General features: G+C 34.0%; 1 protein-coding gene across 6 annotated transcripts in view; it reads left to right on the top strand.

Moving 5' to 3' along the window:
• The window catches only part of CNTLN (centlein), a 207505-nt gene that overhangs the window by 160927 nt on the left and 24932 nt on the right, over window positions 1-21646 (top strand). For all 6 annotated transcript variants that reach the window (XM_083818992.1, XM_083818994.1, XM_083818991.1 and 3 more), the window contains 5 exons: window positions 8082-8246; window positions 11527-11624; window positions 13380-13506; window positions 15205-15342; window positions 15682-15867. In XM_083818992.1, the coding sequence (XP_083675118.1) occupies window positions 8082-8246; window positions 11527-11624; window positions 13380-13506; window positions 15205-15342; window positions 15682-15867 (714 nt within the window). The remainder of the gene's footprint in view (window positions 1-8081; window positions 8247-11526; window positions 11625-13379; window positions 13507-15204; window positions 15343-15681; window positions 15868-21646) is intronic.

The following is a 21646-nucleotide window of genomic DNA, read 5'->3' as shown; positions in this document are numbered from 1 at the left end:
GTATTAGCCAGAAAATATATCTTCTTCTCCTTAAGGTCTCTTCAGTAAGTTAATATATAATATAAGGAATACTTTACCCCAAAATGTTCACCTATGTCTGTTGTTTTTGTTTGGGTTTCAATGATAACATATAATACAAATTACAGATAAAACTGTAGGGGTACATTTATGAGAATCCAGGGATGAATTGCCATTTTAAATTAAATGCAATACATTCTAGAGTTAATTTTTAATGCAATTAGTGATTTTGAAAAATATCTCCGATCCTGATATCCCCCCCTCACAATGTCTGTTATCAACTTCCTCATACCCCATAGAAGTGCCTAGCAATATGCCTTTATTTTCTTACATGGAAAATCAACAAGTAATACATTATTATTTGTACTGTATTACCTTTATATGACTAGAGAAGTTCCAGACTTTTGTATCTTTCATTTTCCAGCCGTTTGTTTTGTATCTGTATTTTTGACCTGCTCTGTGAGAACCCTGAACATTTCCAGTAATTAAAATTGTTAATTTAATCTACACACAAAATATTTTGCTTTTACATAATTGACCATATGAAATAATAATAATAATAATAAAGCTCCTGAGGACGTTTTTTTCAGCTTCTGTTGATTGTGGAAACAGTTACAAATTATTGTATAAATTCAAACCTGCACCTATATTAATAATTTTTGTTTCTCAAATACTGCAACCCACCTTTGAGAATATTTTCTAGTATTTTTTAGTATTTTTATCTCAAAATACCCATATGACAACTCCAAACCTTTGTGTCTTTTAAAAGTGATTTCTATAAGTTTACAGAAAACAGTCTTTAACAGCTTAAAACTTGAGATTTAAGTAAATGAGAGCAATATTTAAAGATGAGGCCAGAGTATGGTAGATGGAACAGCTTTCCCTACAAGCACAGAATTCCTGCCCACTTATATTGAGATGCAGAAATATTTCAATAGAAAATGGTTCACTCTCTAAAACAGATGGAAATGAGGAGAGGTTAAATTAATATTTCACCATTCTTTCAGCTGTTTAGTTTCTTTCTTGGTTATATTTTCTTTTAAAATAATTTTTATTTTTTAAAGATATAAAGCTGTATGCTTTTGGAAATAAACACATAAATAAAAAGAAAGTTCAAAAACAGTCTTTAAAATAGCGTTTTCATTTTGGTTTCTTTCTATTTTATGTGAGCTATACGGAAAACAGATGGAAGCATTATTAATTTTTTCCCCCAATGAGTTTTAGTGCAGCATATTTGTATGTGTTATCTGAAACATATGAATACTTAGTATTGCTGCTGTTAAATTCGTAATGAGTTGTAGGGATTGTGAAATTCCCTGACTGGCTCTCATGCAAGTAGTTCATTTGCAGTGCTTAGATGTGTTAAGAGTAAGCAGGGGGAATATGGCAAGCACTATCCCTGACCCTAGATGAAAAATTCAAATTTTGAGCTTTATGAGTTTGCCCCAACTCTCATGTCTGGTGAAAATCGGATAAATACTGTGTAACGCTGCAAAAAATCTTGCAGTAAAACCTGGTCCTAACTATAAAAGAGTGCATGGATTCCATGTCTTCATTGAAAATTTTCTAGTCTCTACAAGGGTGTGGGTATTTTGCAGCAAATGTTATACATCTGATGGAAGTCTTTATTTGTATATACCAGCAGCTAAGGGGTTCAGGCAGATTAGGTATTGGAGGACCTAAGTCAGTGTGTATTTGTTTAACTAGCAATGGTAAATACCTGGAAACACACTGGTTTTCTATTTCCACCATAGCTTCACAACTCGCTTGCTAGGGTGTTGTCTCTGTGTAGAAGTAGTTCAAATAAGTTAAACTTTAATTGTTTAAGATACTGTATAAAATACTTTAATCTCAAATATTTTTATCTTTAAGGAATATATATTTTTTTGAGTTCTTTAATTCTTTATGTGGAATAGTGAAGGCCTTTAGGCAAGGTCCTACCCAATTGTAACATCTGTATATTGTGACAGTTTGCATCTTCACACTGGAAACTGAATTCCTACAAAAATTAAAGTACATAGTTGAGATCATATAATTGATCATAATGAAAATTCTTATATAAATAGCATTACATACATGGCTAATAGTTCTTATACTCCTTTGAAATTTGCAAGGACAGATGGAGTGATGCATCTGCTTTAGTATGAAAGCAAGATAGCGTTCTTAATATATACGGAAATTAGGCATGGGATACAGCAGTGTTTACTCATACAGAGATATAAAACTGAAACTGATCGAAAATGCAAGCTGAAATTGAGTTGCTGCAGGTCAATAACCTTAACTTTGAATTGCTGTTTTATACAGATGACATTTTTCAAAAACATCTTCATCATATTAAAAAATTGTTACCTAGATTATTATAGTTTCCCTTATTTTCCATAATTTGAGAAACCATTTTGTGCACAATATGCAGTTGTGTACTCAGGCTTCTCTGTTGCATATAACAATAGATGATTTGTTGGAGAATTGGGCCTGGAATGATCCACTTATACATGAGTGTTCATATGTTTCTCTGGAATAGATGTAAATGCTTTGGTCTTGATCTGTGGGGCATTATTGTCCTTTACAAACATAAAAATAAAACAAAAAAGTGGACCTATCTGCACTAATTTCATATATTTTTTTTTCATTTCATAAAATGCCATAGCTAGACCAAATATTGTAACACTAAGCTTTTTTAAGTTGTAGAGTAAATTTAAATTTTTTATGAATCTCATTTTGATACAAAGTAGCTACATTAAAATTACATTAAAAGTTTTATGAAGTGATGTACAGGCCTTTGTAAACGGCCTTTATAAACAATGATTACTCTTTGTGTTTGATCAATACTAACACATGATTAGGAAGACATTCAAAGACTTCTATAAGAGTCTTTATTTGTTGGCAATAACACCTGCATTTCCAAGAATAGTTGAGTTTGCATTTTGTGTGTGTGAAATGGCTGTTTTGAAGATAACAGTGTATGCTTTACCGTTATAAAGCTGATGAACTCTGATTGTGTTACAGTGACATTATCAATAGGACAACTGTATTTTTTTCTTTACTAAAATAACTGAGATGAAAAATATGCCTCTTATCTGCATGCTGATATCTGTATTCCTCTGCTGGGAACTAATTTAAACACTTCATGAAAGATTGACATTCTCAGTGCCTTAAACATCCTTAAAAGCTGCTTTGTTCATTGCAAACCATATTTAGTATGACCTCATAATAATGTAGCACACCTCAAGTGTCATGCCTGTCTTTACTATGCACACTGGAGCTATGTTCATCTATGCTAGACAACTGCACTTCAAGGAAAGGTTTTTTTTTTCTTGATAGGCAATTAGCAGTAATTAGGAAGATTCACCTCAATAAGATGTCAACATGAGATTGTTTAAAAAAGTTGAATGTCAGTGGCTTTAAAGGAGTTTTTTTTTTTTTTTTTCCCTGACACATAGGTATGGCATCTGAAACATGAAATGTTAATTTAACTTTTCTGCTTATTATTCATGCACAATATTATTTTGTCATTCAGATACTACACTGACAGAGTGCAAGGGGTGTTAAAATAGTGCTGCTAGAATAAAAAGAGGATTAATCTACCATTGGCCAATTAGCCAAAGGGTACTTAATGGTCTCTAAAGGCTACTGAAGTCTAACAACTAGCTAAAGCACTGGCAAAAAGTCCTCTATATTACCTTCATTTACTTGATATTTTGTGAAACAGAGTCTGCTGCTGATAACCACATTTGGCTAAAGAAAAAAAAAACCTGAGTGATACAGTAGATTTTACAAAAAAATCAGAAGAATAAGTGACAACTTTTACGTTTTATAACTTTTTCTTGCATTTGAGGGGTGTTTGTTTCAGTTTAGAAATAGGGTATTAAATCACCAAAGACTTGTATTATGTATTCCTGTCTGGAATACTAAATAAGCAACAACATAAAGCACTTGCAAGAAGAAAACTTTCACTAAGGATTTGGAATTATTGGCCTTTTCTCTATATGATCACATTAAGTATGCAGGAGAGTTGGCTTTTTAGTCTAGAATTGGTATACAGCTTTCATATTTTCAAATAGCTGCATACCACTTATATTAATTTTAGCTTTGTTTTCTGTGATCCTTCAGGCAGAGGTAGGTTTTGATTCGAGTGAACAAAACAGAGTCAAGATTGGTGGGACTGACTATAAATTTTGACTTGGATATTGTAAATATGTTTATCATGTTATAATAATATTTGATAGTATGTGTAAAATCACAAATGCCTAACTCAATGCTTACAAATGTTTTGAAAAGTTCTGTTGTGGTTTATGTTTGCAACAAGTACTGCTTATCTTATATATTTTTCATGATTGAGATAAAGAAGAACGTTTTGCTTTAAAACCTTCAGACAAGCAGTGCTGGATTTTGAAATGGAACTTTGTACTGGAGCTGTGCAGTAGAGCGACCGTATTTTATTACCTACCGTAGGAAGTTTTTTTAGAGAAAAGAAAAGGAATTTGTTGAAATCAAGTCTACTAAAGAAATTTCCATACACACTGTGATGCTTTTGTGTGCCAGCGTTTTAGGATGGGAAGTTTCAAAGCAAATATGATTTTAACACATTGAAGGATATTTATATTGGTTATAGTTGGATTACAACATAAGTAGTAAAATAAGGTTTTCAGTACTTGAAGAGGATTTCAAGAATGCCAGAGTTATGTCCCATTTTCAAATTTTGCCTAGAAATACATTCTATTTAATCTGCTAACAGTGTATAAACCATTTTAGAGTTGTGGCAGTGAAGTAGCAACAACCACCAACAGAAATAGCATTGTCACATTTGCCAGTTTCAGTAGGAGCGTGACTCTCCTGTAGACTCTGCTAGAAGCTCCTCACAGGGTTGTTGTGATGCAGGGGAGCAATAGGCTATTCCAGGAGCTTCCTGCGTGAATCCATTGGGTCTTCCATGCAGCCGTGTTTCTGAGAAGAGGGCATATGGTAAAAGGCATTGCTGAGTCACTGGGAGTTTTACATCGACTACACAGAAACGGAGATTTCATCACTTATCCCTTTGTGTACAGCAGAACAGAGTGTCATGGGTATACCAGGAGCAAGGAGATTAAGATAGATGGATGTTAAAATATTGAATCTATAAACATCTGTTAAGCCAAAACACTCTGGAGGAGGTGCAGCAGACAAAGGCCGCTACATCTTGGAGGAACAGCAGTAGCCTGCCTTTACAAACATCTGGTCTAGCTGGTGTTTAAGATTCTACCTTTCATCCTAGTGACCTCTTCCCTTGGAGTAAATCCTTTTTACTCTGTCATTCAGGATTTGTGTGCATGGTAGCGCATACACAAAAAAATCTCCTGTGTCTAAAAAAGAATGAAAGACCTGACCTAAAACTTAGAGACTGGTGAGGAGCAACTGAGCAACAAACTTGTTTATTAATTAAGTAAAGCAAGGTATATCCTTTAGACATAAATATTTTGGGGGAGAAGGGCTGTTTTTCATATCCTGCATAGATTTATATAGAATTTTCTCATACCGTTCAATGTGCCGCAAATAAAAGAGCAATGCAACAGGATTATTAAAAAAAAAAAAAAAAAAAAAAAGAAAGGAATCAAAACAACCAAGCTAACCACCCTGTAGCACCATTGATGTAGTCTGTACAGCTTTTGGAGATAAACAGCTTGGTGCTGATTGCATTTGTGTGTCTGTCTTTGCTTTTTGCAAATTAATGGATGTTTTTCTTTTGTATACTACTTTGACACATCTCCCCTAAGTCTGATGTTGTTTCTGCATTTGATATTTGTATACATTTGTATTTGAAATATATTTCTCTACTTCCTCACTTAAGTAAATATTATAAGAAAGTATTGGCACCTGTTCCATCAAACACCTTTCTTTTTCAGTGTATTCAGAAATGACAGGTTTTGGTAAGTAGCTGCTGCAACCATGACATTTCAGATCTGATGCATTTTGCTGGCAGCAGTCTTAAATTGCCTAAAAACTTCTGCAAGTAGCTAGCTATCTTGGGCAGATAGAGGGGCATCTCTAATTTTAATCAGAGATATTGATCTAGCTAAGATTTTTTTTCTTTTCTTTTTATGAATAATTTATTATAGAAACACTGAATCATGAAGTTCTGCATGTAGAAATATTGGCAATACTAGACAAATTAACCTAAAGCATATACCTTCCTATACCATATCTTTCTGTACTGCTATTGGTTTTGTTTGTTAAAGTAGTCTTCATTTTCTGTTGTAACCATGCTGTATTAATTGTGAGAATAACATAACAGGTTATGGAACTGCCAATTACTAAACACACTAACACTATTTATCTCTTGGTCAGTAAAAACCGCAGACTCAGAAGGGAATGGAAAGACTAACCCTTCTACGAAGAACAGTACTTATCTCAGATATATATGTATTCTACCCACTGGTTTTAATAAATGCACCTGAGTGTGAAATACTGTTAGAGTTTTAACTTTATATATACAATGCATTTTCTTGTATCTGTGATAATTTTTTAAGCTAATGTAACATATGCAAGCATTTTCTTGTCATTTGTAATGGAAATAAATATTTCCGTCATATGATCATTATGGAAATGGGAGTACATAAATGTAATTTTTTTTAATTATTATTTTTATTTTTAATAAAGGCAAACACTATAAAATCTGATTTCCAGTTAAATAATACAACATTTGGAAAAAGAGACTATCTTTAACCTTCTGTCACACATTTTTGGTGTGTGTGTACAAGCATATAATCAGGCACACATTTAGTCATTTTAAGCTGTAATATCTTTCCCAGTTTCTTATCAGGATTCTTCACAAAGGAAGCTTTTTTCCCCTTTGAGAGATTTCAATACCATTTTGTATAATTGTTCCTTATGTTAAACTACCATATTACAATCTTCTTTGGAATAATAAGATAGTACTGTAGATACCCTCTTAAGGAGCAGAGAGTTGTTAGGCCATCAGTGGGCCTAACATTTGGGTTGACTACAGATTTGTGAAAGTTAAGCACTATCATGAAGATTATTTCAGTTCCCCTTTTCATAGAATAACATTCAATATTATCTAAATTAAAACAAATATTTTATTTAAAAGATTATCTCTATAAGGAGTACCATGAAATATATTGTTACAAAGATTTTCAGTTGTCAATCAAGTGCAACAAGACTGAGAGTTAGTTTGCATGTTATTTATTTGAACTAAATCCCTAACAAGCCTCGTCTGCTAATTGGACTTAGCATTTATGTTGCTAAATGAGAAGCATTTTGGCTGCAGTATAGGGTGGTAAGACCTACCCAGTGGAATAAACAACTAACATCTGTTATCCTGTCCTGCTCCAGCTTGGCTTTTACCACTTAAGTACCTCAGCCCTAGAGTCAAGGTTATGGAATATGTGGTTCTCTGGCTATGGTGCGTATATGTGAAAGGGAAGAAATAGCACAACATGAGTAAAGACCAGCCAACCAGAAGATATTTAGTGCAGCTGGTCCACTTTGCTTTAACCTCTACAAGCCCTACAAATATCAAAACAAAAGCCAAGAGAAGAGTGTATGTTTTATAGCAGTTGTCAACACAGCAATTCAAGTGAGCTTACAGTGGTCACCATTAAAACAGTTTTGACATTTAACCACCCTTAATACACCTTGGTGTCTGAGACAGCTTGGTATTTCTTCATTGGTGTAGAAATAATTCTAGAATCCCAGAGAAATTCTGGGTAAACAGGTTTTAACAGTAACTACTATTACTAATAGGAATTAATAATTACCATTTACTATTGTACGTGGTAATTTTTGCCTGTCATGGTAGAAATTGCAACAGTGAAACTTGAATCAGCTTGACTTTAAAAAAATTCTTGTTTTTAATGTTACTTTAATTCTCTTTCCTGCCAGATTTGATCTTTGCATGAACTAGAGATTCCAGCCAGCAGCATTGTACTCAGCATTTTGTACCATAATTATAGATAATATATACCGTTTCATTCATCTTGAATTATAAAACACAGAAGCATCTGATATGATGAAGCAGAAGTATTTTTACGATGCAATTGTGATTGTTGCTTCTGTTTGTAAAACAGGTGTTGACCTCTAACCTGGCCAAGTGGCAACAGGAGAAGGAAGACTTACAAGGAAAATTGAAGTTGAGAGAACATCTGTCTCAAACTGCTGGCAAGAGTGAAGCCACACCAGCTCCTTCAAAGAACATTGATTTAGAGATGAAACAGCTGCAGTGCAAACTAAAGGTGACGGAACACATTATCTGGTGCTGAGGATAATTCACATGAACAGTATTTCATAACTGGGTCAAGCATATATATATATATATACACACTCACATATGCATATCATTAATATATGTTAGCCAATGATTAGCAGCTTAAGTTTTAGATCTTTGATGTTAAATAGAAATGTAGTCATAACCAGAAGAATTAAAACAATTTTTGCAGATCAGATAGGCCAAAAAGGGAGTTTATTGAGTTTTCACACAATAATTAAATGCATCTTGCTGAAAAGTGCTGTGGAATGGCTTTAATGAGCATTGTGGTGATTACTCTGCTTCTTTTAAGAAGGAGCTAAGCAAACAGCTATCTGTGAAAGAGGAGGTTAGAATTTTGGCACATTGTACAGCTCACGTAACAGTGTTACGTTACTTACATGTCACTACTATTCTTGATTTTAAAGAGAGATCATTCTTTCTGTATTAGTGTTTTTGTAGATTAGCTGGTAGGAAAATACTGACTTGCTGATTATTTCATTTTTCAGTCTCTGGTGAATATTGTATGTGAATGATGTAGATTCTAGGCTGTGTTGATGTATCTGAGAGCTTTCTCAAGGGGTGGCCTGCCTGGAACATACTAGTTCTTTCTTCCTCTCTTCTCACTGAATGAAATATATGTACAACAGAGTGTCTTTGGTTGTTTTTTTTTCTTCGTTTTGTTTTTCATATTTGAGTAAAGATAGACAGTCAGAATGGTACAGCTTCGTGCTGCTAGAAGAAAATGCACACTAGCAAGCTGTCTGCCAAAGGGCCTGCTGGAAGGCCATATTACGTGCCTGTCTCTAAGTACTGGATTAGTTGTGCTAGCTCATGTCGGGTGAGAGAGAGAGTAGTGTTCAGACGTCTTAACTATTGATGGTAATGATGATTATATAGATCTTGGCCATAGGACATTGAATGCATAAATTCTAAGGTCAGGAATTAGTAACGGTAGGTCACATCGATGAAGAGATTCAGGCAGCAGAAAGTAACCCTGGGAAGGCATATAATTTTATTTCCTTAATTTATGAGAAAGAGATCTTACTACCATACAGGTTGACTGCTTCAGTGTTGATTTCAGATTTGGTTTTGCTCGTCTGCTTCTGATGCTGCTGAGTGCTAATGTATGTTAATAAGGTTAGTTCTTTTTATGTGAGTGACATCCAGAAATCCAGTAGTCGTTTGCTTTATGAAAATAAAAATAAAAAATGAGGATTTTTTGGTAAAATATAAGTAACGCTCATGCTAGAAATCTATTGTTTGTCCACTACATATGAACTGCAAAATACATTATTGAAAAACGAAAGTTTTTTCTTTTGTTTGTTTCTTTAGCAGAGGAAACATTTAACAAGAAATATTTAACATCACATATGAATCTGATGTCAAAAATACTAATATGACTTTCAATTCCTTCTTAAAGAAGTCTTACATTTTCAATGTTAAAAAACGGAATATTAATGATCTAGGCAAAACCACTTTTAAAATAAACATAATATGTGACTCCAAATCCAGGTTAGTAGAATGACTTCACTGGTGGATAAATTGGATGAATGTTTCAACTGTGAGGGCCTTAAAAGCTACTTAAATCAAGTCACTGTTAGCTTTATTTTGACCTGATAATTTTTCAAAAATTTAAGCCCTGTAAGTCATTTTTAGCAGAGTAAATCCACAAAAGTTGTCAACTGTTGTTTGAGGTTATAGAAAGTTACTCTTCTGAATGCCTGAAGATACAAGCTGCAAAAGCTTTCCTTGCAGCTCAAAATCTCAAAGTAAGTGGTTTTGTTCATTCTTTTCTCTGAGCTAACTTTGCAATGTTTGTGTTGTATGTAATGATTCTTTGTAACTTTGCCAGTAGGTAGAAGTGTGTTAGGTGTGGGTGATGAGTTTGGACGGAAAATACTGTAAACATATGTCTTTACCTCAGAGCCTCTGCAGAGGCCCACCTAAGTATCCAAGTTCATATCTGGTATGTAAACCATGTAACTGGGTGCTGTGCTTCATACTAATGAAGTTCAACCTCAACAAACAGGTCTCAGGAAACTCAGGAATATTCCGTTATCATACATCATTTTAACAATTTTCTGGTAATACCTCACATTATAATAATAGCAAATAGACTAGACAAGTTATTAAGAACAATATTTTACATCTAACTATGCACACAAGAATATATACTCCCCTTGAGGTCCACAGAGTTATGTACAATACTCCCATTAATGTTAATAGGTGTTACAAGTCTGCACTGAGCAGAGAAATTCTCCTGAAGAATCTTTGTTTACAGCATGTCTGATCTGTTCATTTATTGTTTATACATAATGAGTAAAATGCTTTAGCACATTGGCTAAACCTGCAAAAAGACATGCATATGTGTTGTGCATACCCTTCATGCATATGCATATTTTGTCAACACCTTTTGGAGTTTTTAAATCCCTACATGCAATAAATTTGAGCTGCCATTTTCCTCAATGGCATTCAAAGCATATGCTCAGATTGCTAAAATGGCTACTCCAGTTAAATTTTATATTTTTGTTTCTGTAGAGTGATTCAATAGTTCTTAACTAAATCTTGGGTATATTATATGTGTGTTTGCATGGAGGAGTTGAGGATTATTTTTTTTAACTTACTATATACAACAACGAAAGGTAACAACTGTATAATTCCTCATAGCTGGCATTACATGTGCTTGAACATTAAGATCATACCTTTTTGTTGCAGAAATACAGGATTTGTGTTAGTATGGCTGAATGGAAATGTTTTTTCTTCTGCTTTGATTTTTAAGGGACACAAAAACAACAATTCCTGCTGTGGGTTTTCTTGTATATTCAAATGAACAAGATGAAAGGGGTTATTGGAAAACATTCTCTTGTGCTCTAGAACCATTCAAGGATATAGTTCAAATAAAGAACTGATTTTACTTCTCTTCTTTCCTGTTACCTTTTTAGCTAACTGTGCTATGCAAGAGAAAATTTGGTCCTGATACTGCTTTGAGCTTGCAGGTGTCCTGGGGAGCATCTATTAATCATATACTTTTATACCAATGGAAGAGTACTGATTTTGAGCATATTTTCCAATGAAAATATTTTTGCTTAAGTGTTGCTGGAAAGTAAAAATTCTCCCTTTGTACAATGTAACAAATTCCAGTTAACGTTTAAGAAAATTCATGTAATAGGGGGAAGTTTACAGATCCCATTATTTCAAACAAATTTACTGTTGGCTGAGATAATATTCAGTATGATTTGTTTATATTTTAATATTCTCCAATATAGAATTCGAATAATGAAATCACTAAGCAATCAACCACCATTAAGTCTTTGAAAAATGAAGTCCAGGAAAAAGAGGAACAGATTCGGGAACTTCAAGCAAAGTATGTTTACCTTTCTCTCCGTTGTGTTTGGTGCCACCCAGTGGCAGCTGTATAATCGGTTCTATATTACTATTAGATGTGTAAGAGCATGTTTGATTTCTCTTTTTATTATAATCTTGCAGACTCTTACCATTCAGGTTAATTTTGTTTTGGTTTGTTTGTTTGTTTGTTTGTTTTAAAAATTGGAGAAGTACATGCTAAAATTACATGTTTAAACTGTTGTGTTCAGCTACAATAGCTAGATACAATATCAGTGTTATAATAAGTATACCTTAAATTGGTACTCAGACCATAGTGGACTTTTTTTTTTTTTTTTTTTAATCCTTGATGTAAGTCTAAATGAATTCCTCAGCACTTTAAACGCCATCTTTCAAATACAGTAATTCTTTGCCTACAGGCTAAGAGACATGTCAAGGTGAAGATGCTTAAACAAGATTAACTATCCAGTTTTACATTCATAACAGTTCAAAAGGACAGTTGTATTTGTTTTTATTTGAATTGATTAAGGTTTATCACTCGTTTGAAATTCACATGTATTGGTTTAAAGTATGTAACTGAGATTTTTATTCTGCCTTCTTACTTTAATTGATGTAATACAGTTCATCAATTATAGTACTATAAAAACATAACCTATTAGTTTATCTGTGAATTTCTTGCCTGTCCCAGAGTTTAACTCCTCTAACAACTGTAATTTTTTTATTTGTAGGAAGAAGGCAGTTTACTTATCTGAAAATTTGTTCATTTCAGAAACAGAGAACTTTTAAAATGGTTAAATTGTGTATATTGTATATTTTTGGTTTAAAATAAAACTGAAGTCTTCTACCATGGTGTTTAAACTGAACTTTCAAATAGAGTTACCAGTTATCATGTTTCCTTCATATAGTAGATAACTGCTTTTTCATAAACTTTAAGATTTAATCAACAAAACAAAAATAATGTAGATGTGAAATAGATGGAAGAAATGTTAAGATGCATTAGTTTCCTGATTTTTTAATACGACACCAGCATGATATCAAACAATATTTTTTTTTCCTGAATATATTATCATTTTGCTTTCATAAAAAGAAATCCAGATGTCTGTAATTCAGGTGTTTAGGTATTGCTTAAGTTTATACTTAATGTGTATCATAACCTTGGAGACACTGAATAACATAATTTTCTGATTAAACAGAGATTATCTTGTAGTACATGAAAGTTTCTTTAGTTCAGAAGTTTGTGAAGAGTGTTGATGTTATTTCTAGTTTTCGCAGATTTGAAGAATTGTCTTATCTGGCATTATAATACAGTGGTAGTGTTTTTTCATGTATCTGTGCCTTACTGAGTTGGATGAAAGAAGAATTCTCCTCTTCACTTTCTTCTGAAAAGAATTTTGAACAAAATGATGTTTGAAAGATATGTACTTCAGACATCAAAGAAGTTTAATTAATTAAACTGTCTTTTTTTTTTTTAATCATAGCTTAAGAAGTATTATTATGAGTTCAGATAATGCAAGTTAGAGCATAAACCACAGCAAAAAGCAAATCACAAATAAATTGCATATTTAGAAATAGGTCTGTTTAACAAGAGACAATGTTGTTCTTTTAGTTTAAGAATAAGGTTAAGTTTCAAGATTTTAATAAACTTGTATTTAAAAAACATTCTAAAGCTACAGAATGCTAGTTTCTCTACTGCATTTATACTTTTTAGTTGTTTTAAAAATTGCATATTAGCAGTATTTTCTAACAGTGACATGCAGTGTAATTTCTTCCCTTTTAGGATTTCTCGATTGGAGAGGGACCTTAATATGAAAAGACATTTGATAGAAGACTTACGGTCTCGTCTAAAAGCACGTCAAGAAAATGAGAAAGCTTGTAATGAAACATTAGAAAGCCTTGAGAGAAAGGTACTTCTTTTTTGCTAGCTGTAGTTTTATAAAAAACAAAAGCTGGTGGATTTGCATAAGTTATTTCAACGTACTATACATACTAAATTAATATATTGCTTTAAGAAAACAAGGTACAGTTAATTTAAGTGTGTAACTCCCCCCACAGTAATTTGTATGAAATCAGTATATAGTGATAGTTTGGATGTATTCAGCATAATTTATGTTCACTAGATGTGTAATTAAAATTTGAAGAATTCAGAACAGTGAATTGCAGAGACATGCTCTAAGTAGTGAGATTTAGTAGTAGTGAGATTTAGTTTTATGGAGTCTAAGTTCATAAAGTACAATAGACCTGAAACAAGGATGATTTTACTTGACATATGCTAATGAAGTCCATGCACATCTCCTGGCTATAGTATTTAAATGGTTTTATGTGTTAATCTGTTTTGGACTACAATATTACAAATGAGTCACACTTCTTAGGTTTTAACACTTAATGTAATTCTATTCATGTAAGTAGAGCTTAATTCCTATAGCAAATTATTTCTCCTGCAAAAATCTAGGACAATTTCATGGAAGCCAGAAGAATTAGTATATGTCTTGGCATCTTTCTATATTATCCAACCAATGTATTGCACTTTCATCTTTAATTCCTGAAAGTCATAACATTCCTGATCATGACATTTTGTTATCTGTGAGGTTATGCAGCATGTGACCCCAAAATAGAAATAAACAATTTACCGTCTTGCTTTTGTTATCCTAGAATGCAGGTGCTTGCTTTATACTACAGGCACTACGTCTGCTTGAAGTCATTAAGCACTTTCAGCTCTAGAGAGAGCTACTCTCTTACCCTCCATGCCAAAGCCAGGCTGTTATTAAGAAAACCTCGGCCAGAGAGTGAAAGCATAAGTAAGCAAGGGAGATAAAGTATGAAACGAGAGAAATACCTGGTTTTGCTTTTGAAGACAAGATTTAGAATGGAATGACGTACTTTAATCCTGTTCTTTGAGTATTTTAACTGCTGCATTCTTCAGATTCCAGAGAATCAAATTCTATACATTACCTTGATTATTCCATATGGAAAATCAACTTCATAAATTTCATATTAACTTCAGCAGAAGATCAAAGAAATTCACTGTTACTCAATACTGTCTGGACAACTTTGCGATTAGTATTGTTAGGAGAGCTGAATGATTTTCTAGGAATGCTGGTCTATTTCATTTCATCTGGAATCAGTGTTTGCATTGTATGGAAAAATATAATAATTATCTAAGAGGTTGTAGAGACTGTTGGCTTGTAGACAGTTACCATTTTCTCAGCTAGGTTTTAATTAATATATTTTGCCTCTGAATGATACAAGAAATCAGTAGAAGCTATGGTTTATTCACATTTGGATTCATTGTGACAGTAAAATATTTCTAAACTTAACAACCCTGCAAATGAAGAGATTTTCTGTACATTTCATACAAGTCAAGGCTTTATGTTACAGGAATGTGTGTGGAAACTGACCTCTACCTGATCAGCGGTAGACTTTGTAATTTCAGAAAAAGGTACTTTAATCAAGTAATTTATATAATACAGAGAGGTACGTTATGCAGTATGTATAGGCTTGTTTTAGTTTTAATTTTTATTTTTAAATTTTATTTCTATTTATTTCTATTTATTTCTATTTATTTTTGATTTTTATTTCTATTAATGAAATTGCTTTTGTTTCAGCTAAAGTCACTGAACGAAGACTGTTCAAACAAGAAAGCTTCCATTGACTCACTGAAACAAAGGCTTAATGTAGCTACAAAAGAGAAGTCTCATTATGAGCAGATGTACCACAAGACTAAAGATGAGTTGGAGAAAAAGGTATAATAGCTTTGTGATGAGTTTACTGTGGAACCTTTTCATATCTCTCTATCAAATGAAAAGTTGCAAGGTCATTGGCTTAGCCTTTTTAAATACGTAAAGGTAAAAAAGAACAGAAGAATACTAATGCGTGTCACTGATTTCATTCACTCATGTCACTGAAATGTATATACTGAAACATGGATGTAATGACAGCAAATGAAATTACTTTTTTCTTGTGAAATCACATTTTAAGTGTTTTGTGATATTCACCATTTTGTGGGAGATTTGTTTGTAAACTAGCATATCTGCCTATCAGCTTTCATTGTGTCACTGCTATTTCTCTGCAATGTATTTCAGGATGTCAAGCTTTCCAATCTAGAGAGCAAAGTGATTGAGACCGAATGTGCCATAACTGAACTTGAGACTGCTGCATCTCAACAACTACATGGTTTGGCTAAACAGAGTGGGCAGGCTTTGGAAACAGTTCAAAAGAAGCTGCTGCTCGCCAATGACAGAGTAGAAGAGTTCATGACATTTGTGAAGGTTTGAATTTGGATTTTCTTTTGAGTGTTCACCTAAATAAGTGTAGTTTTGGGTGAAAGTAAAAAGGCAAAAGAACAAGTGGGGCTAATTCCTCCTGCAGAGCCTTCCTTCCCTCGAGCAGATCGACACATGCGCCTAACTTGGTGTCGTCTGCACACTTACTGAGGGTGCACTCGATCCTCTCATCCAGATCATCGATAAAGATATTAAAGAGAACTGGCCCCAGTACTGAGCCCTGGGGGACTCCACTAGTGACCAGCCTCCAACTGCATGAAGTTCAACAAGGCCAAGTGCCGGGTCCTACACCTGGGGCACAACAACCCCAAGCAGCGCTACAGGCTGGGAGATGAGTGGTTAGAAAGCTGCCTGGCAGAGAAGGACCTGGGAGCATTGGTTGATAGTTGGCTGAATATGAGCCAGCAGTGTGCTCAGGTGGCCAAGAAGGCCAACAGCATCCTGGCTTGCATAAGAAACAGTGTGGCCAGCAGGGCTAGGGAAGTGGTTATCCCCCTGTACTTGGCTCTGGCGAGGCCGCACCTCAAGTACTGTGTTCAGTTTTGGGCCCCTTGCTACAAGAAGGACATGGAGGTGCTCGAGAGAGTCCAGAGAAGGGAAACGAAGCTGGTGAGGGGTCTGGAGAACAAGTCTTATGAGGAGCAGCTGAGGGAGCTGGGGTTGTTCAGCCTGGAGAAGAGGAGGCTCAGGGGCGACCTTATCGCTCTTTACAGATACCTTAAAGGAGGCTGTAGCGAGGTGGGGGTTGGTCTATTCTCCCATGTGCCTGGTGACAGGACGAGGGGGAATGGGCTAAAGTTGCACGAGGGGAGGTTTAGGTTGGATATTAGGGAGAACTTCTTTACCAAAAGGGTTGTTAGGCATTGGAATGGGCTGCCCAGGGAAGTGATAGAGTCACCATCCCTGGAGGTCTTTAAAAGATGTTTAGGTTTAGAGCTTAGTGATATGGTTTAGTGGAGGACTTGTTAGTGTTAGGCCAGAGGCTGGACTAGGTGATCTTGGAGGTCTCTTCCAACCTAGATGATTCTGTGATTCTGTGATTCTGTAATCTTTGCTGCATTCACTGATCTCAAACAGTCTTTGAAGGTCATATACTGGCTGTGTGTTAGCTCTGAACTGGTCTGAATGGGCAGGAAAGAGTCAATGGCTCTAGGTCTCTTTCCTAGACTTCTCTAGAATTCCATCATTCATATTGGTCATCTTTTTGTACATGGCTGCCAGCATACTTACTTCCAAGAAAAAAAAAAGCATTGTTGTGTAGTAAATTACTCTGAAAAAAAAGATTTTTCCAGCACATTGGAGAATACAACTCGTATCTGTTGATTAGTGTGAACTACCTCATTTCCCACAAACGTGTTTTTGAAACTTAATTTTCATGGGGAAAGATTAGCTTTCTTCTAATACAGAATGGTTCCTCTAGGAGGAAAAAATGAGTGTTCTTTCCATAGCTACGTGGTTATTTTTGGCTAATTATGGGAAAATCTGAATTAATCTAATGTCTATCTATTTTTTTTAATAAAGCACCCTGACAGATGACAGAGCCACAATTCACTCTTCATTCAGGCTGATATAGATTGACTCCATTGAATAAAATGCTGCAGCAATTATTGAAAAAGGAGATAAGCAAGTGTTTGTTCTATAGATACCTAACATACTCCCATAACGAAAAGTTTATCAAAAATAAGAAAATGAGAAAGTAAAAGATCTTCTGTTCTCAAAAGTAGCATTAGTGACACAAATCACGTATTAGCAAATATCATGATGCTTCATTTGTTGTTGAATAATATGACTGCTTTTCTGTTAACAACCATAAATATTCATTAGCATTTATATGGTTGTACTGTACACACACACACAAAAATATATATGCAGTTTCTCTATAAATAATAATAATATATAGGTACTAAAGCTAAATATGTAGTTTTTCTCCTGGATAAAAGAATATGCATGCAAATTTCAAATAACAGTTTTGCTGACTACTGCTACTTTGCAGAAAGATATTTTGAAAAAAAAATGCTGTGTATAATTCAAATATTGGTGAACCTTAGAAGTTCATCAGTTCCTTAGAAGACTGCTTGCTTTAGTTAGGTACAAAACATTTATGGGAAAAAGTTCTCTGAAAACAAGTTTTTTCACAGTATACCACTGTAAGAAGTATACTTAAAAACCTTGGTGTTTCAATAGAATTTTGCAGTATATCAAGTAAATCACCTCAAAATAACTCTTAGGTAGTTCATGCTATAGCCTGTATAGGAACATCAAGATGGCACAATAAGAAGTAGCTGTACTACTTCCTGCACCAGCTCTTCCTTTGAAGTCCAGTCTGTCTCATTTCTACTGTCTTCTTCCAGGTGGCTTTCAGTTTTCCTATGACCTTGATGTCTGGTTCTCCCTCTAGTCTCAGTAATTCAAAAAAGTTTTTCTTTATAGAGATCAAATTTAATCAAGTGTAAACTCTCTTTCTGAACCTGTTCAACATGTTTGTATGACTCTCTTACCTTTGTCTTCTATTCTGTTCATTTTTCAAGCCTGACTTGATTATTCTGAGTGCAAGTGTAATCTTCTCCTCATTAATCAATTGAAATCAGTTTTTATTTATCTATTTATTTATTTTTACCATGTATCTCATGACACTATGTAGTTCTTTTTAACATACAACAATTAAGTCATTTCAACATTGCTAATGAATAGGTTCAGCTAATAGGGGATCTTCAGAGAACAGAGTATGGCTCTTTCTTTTTATAGCAGTTAGCTATGGAAAAATTCAGGTAGCAATCACTGTGGTGTGTTTTGTATATCCTGTTTTTAATTTTACTCTGAAGAAGAAAATGACTCTGATACATGAAGCAGGAACGGCTAATATACGTTAGAAAATACAGGCAAGAGGTATTTGGAATACCTCATAGCATCTAAGAAAATTAAATGCAACTATGGAGTAGTTCTTGAAATGCAACTATTGAGTAGTTATTCTTGAAATCAAACCCGTAGGGATCAATTAGAGGTAAAAACTAAAAAAGTGGATTGTAGGTATGTGATCCAAAAGGAAGGAGAATCAAGAAGCATTGGCCTTTTCCAAAATAATCATATTATTTTGAGAATTATGAATACTTATAGTACCTATAATGTATAGTAAGAATTCATATATAGTGAATAACAGAATATTGAGGGCTCAAACTTCGAAGGAATGAAGGGGCTTCTGTAATGGGACAGTCATTGTTCTTGGAACCTAGTGCGAGTATGCATCAGGACCATAAGCAGTAATAAACAATGACTACTAGGATCCCTGTATTATGAGAAGAGAGTTAATTCAGCAAAGGACACTGACAGCAGTGTGCTATTTTTCTTCAAAGGGATTATGAAGTGTCTTAGCAAAATTGAATGTTACTGTAAGTATCCAACAAATTGTCAGAGGTCAGAAAACACAAGAACTAACGATGTAGCATCACATCAACTTGACAGACTGGAAAAGTTAAGGGTTCCACATACAGAAGGGAAAAAAAAAAAAATTACATTGTCAGTCTCCACAAAAGAAAAAGGCAGAAAGTACTAATATTTACAGTTAGGTGTGCAACTGAGGTGAAGCTTAAGTCTTTGGTATTATGAAATATTGAACCATATTCTAATGGTAGAGGAGCTTTGTAAATCAACTTTAAACAGAATGATGTGAGTGTGATGTTTAATTGGCAATTGGAAGGTTACCAGCAAGCTGATAAGCATAAGATGAAGATTTCATAAAATGAGGTTTTTTTTAAAAATCTCACGTAGGCTAATGAAGGCTATCACAAACAAATTGGATTTGTCTAACAAGGAATGCAAGGAGAAAATAAAAGGTTTTATGTACTAAAATGTCTGAACAAGAAAAGCAAATGGGTAAAGTTCAATTTCGAATGGCAGTTAGATGTAACAGCCAAAAAGAAACATTGTGGGATGATTTTACATAATTTTATTGTAAACATTTCCAGTATATACTTGTCCAGTTACACATAATTGTTCTGTTCAAGAAGGATTTTAGTATTAGGGAGAATGTGTAAAAGAGGTGTCTGTGAGCTGGGAGGGAGAGCAGAGGATAGAGCTGACATTCTGCATTAAAAGACACTATTACTTGTTTCTAGAGTCATTGATAACTCAGAATGACAGGATCTTGAGTGCATTTGGATCAATATGCTAAGTCAGGAAACCTAGAGGAGAGGTTTCTGGTAGGAGTTTGTTATATACCACTGGATCAAATTAGAGTATCTGATAAGTTACTAGTTAATCACATATTTGTAATGTACAATAAAGCACTGCATTGCTATGGAGATCACAGTTTGGGAGCTTAGGTAGGTAACCAAAACTGCTAGATTGTAAACTCCAGTGATAGCTTCTAAAAATCGTGGAAGATACAATTAGAAAGAAAAGTTGCTGTATCTATTATGTTGTAAGTTATTCCTGGAACCATTTTTTGTTGGAGTGTGGTATAGGGATCAGGCGTTATGTCCTAAAACACATTCAGGGGGAATAAACAGGGCACCTGAAATAGTTGAAATTGCTGATCCAGAGTAGCTCATTCTACAGCGTTGTGGTAAGGAAGATTTAGGCTAGGAAAAGATGTGAAAAATTGTGCACTGTAACAGTTTAAGTAACAAAAAAACATAGCTCCATAATTAGAGGATAGCTCCTTATAAATGTGTATTTCAGTATGATAGGAAAGAGAACACGATATTTAGAAATAAAAAGGCAAAATAAAGAAAGTGGGAAATGGATTATAGGTGATAAACTGAAAATGTGAGTAGCAATAGGGTATAGTGGATGGAAATGAGGATAAGATAAGATGAAATCTCTGGTTAGCAAGGCCAAGAATTTTTCTGCCCCACAGAAGGGTAGGATTTAAAAATATGCTAATAAGAAGATAGATATTACATACTGGATGTGAACTGTTACTAGACAAAGCTACTCTGTAATAGTGTAAAGATAGAAATCTTGTATAAATATTTGTGTTCTGTATCTGGAAGGAAGTAGACTGATGTTATATAAAGATGATGAAACATGTCCAATCTACTCATAAGCAGAGGAGGATTTTAAACAATTTCTAGTAAGAAGTAGTACTCTAAACTAAGAACTTCTCAGTCTTACACTGTTATGGGGCTGGTTAAAGTTGCTAATCCTCATTTTGAGTAAGTATTCAAAGTAAATACTCAAAACTGGCATGAATATTGGAGTAGTTTAAAAATGCTAATATTGAGTTGATATTCAGAAAAGGCAGTCAGGATTGATATCTGTAGGTCGGTTAGTCTGACCTAATTTCTGGCTAAAATAATGAAAATCTGATACAAAATTAAATTCTTAAACTATTAAAGTATAGAGGCATAGTTATACTTCTTAGAGTGGCGTTATAGAAAATAATTTATGTTGAATAAACCTGATTTCTTTCCTTGAAGAAAGTGCAAGTCAGTTGATAAAGGTTATTATTCTTTTTAATATATTGTTTTTTTAAAATTCATGACCTAACACCCTGAGATATCCAGATGTACACTAAAATGTACAATTATGCAATATCAATAATATGTTAAATAGATGAAAAAACACCTAAGAGGTTGAATTGCAAAGTAATTCATGATATTTAGGTGTTTCTAGAGTGCTGTGAAGAACCCAACTTGACTGGGTGCCCATTGAAAATAGGATAGAGCATGTTTTCATAGTTTGCTATGAAACTGTCCAAAATCCTCCATAATTGTTTTGTTTCATTACAGTGCATTATTTTTTTTTAACTCATTTATAGTTTGAC

This window comes from Anser anser, assembly GCF_964211835.1.
Source record: "Anser anser genome assembly, chromosome: Z".
NCBI lineage: Eukaryota > Metazoa > Chordata > Aves > Anseriformes > Anatidae > Anser > Anser anser.
The sequence above is the reverse complement of the archived record's forward strand: the minus strand, read 5'-3'. Positions and strand labels throughout refer to the sequence as shown.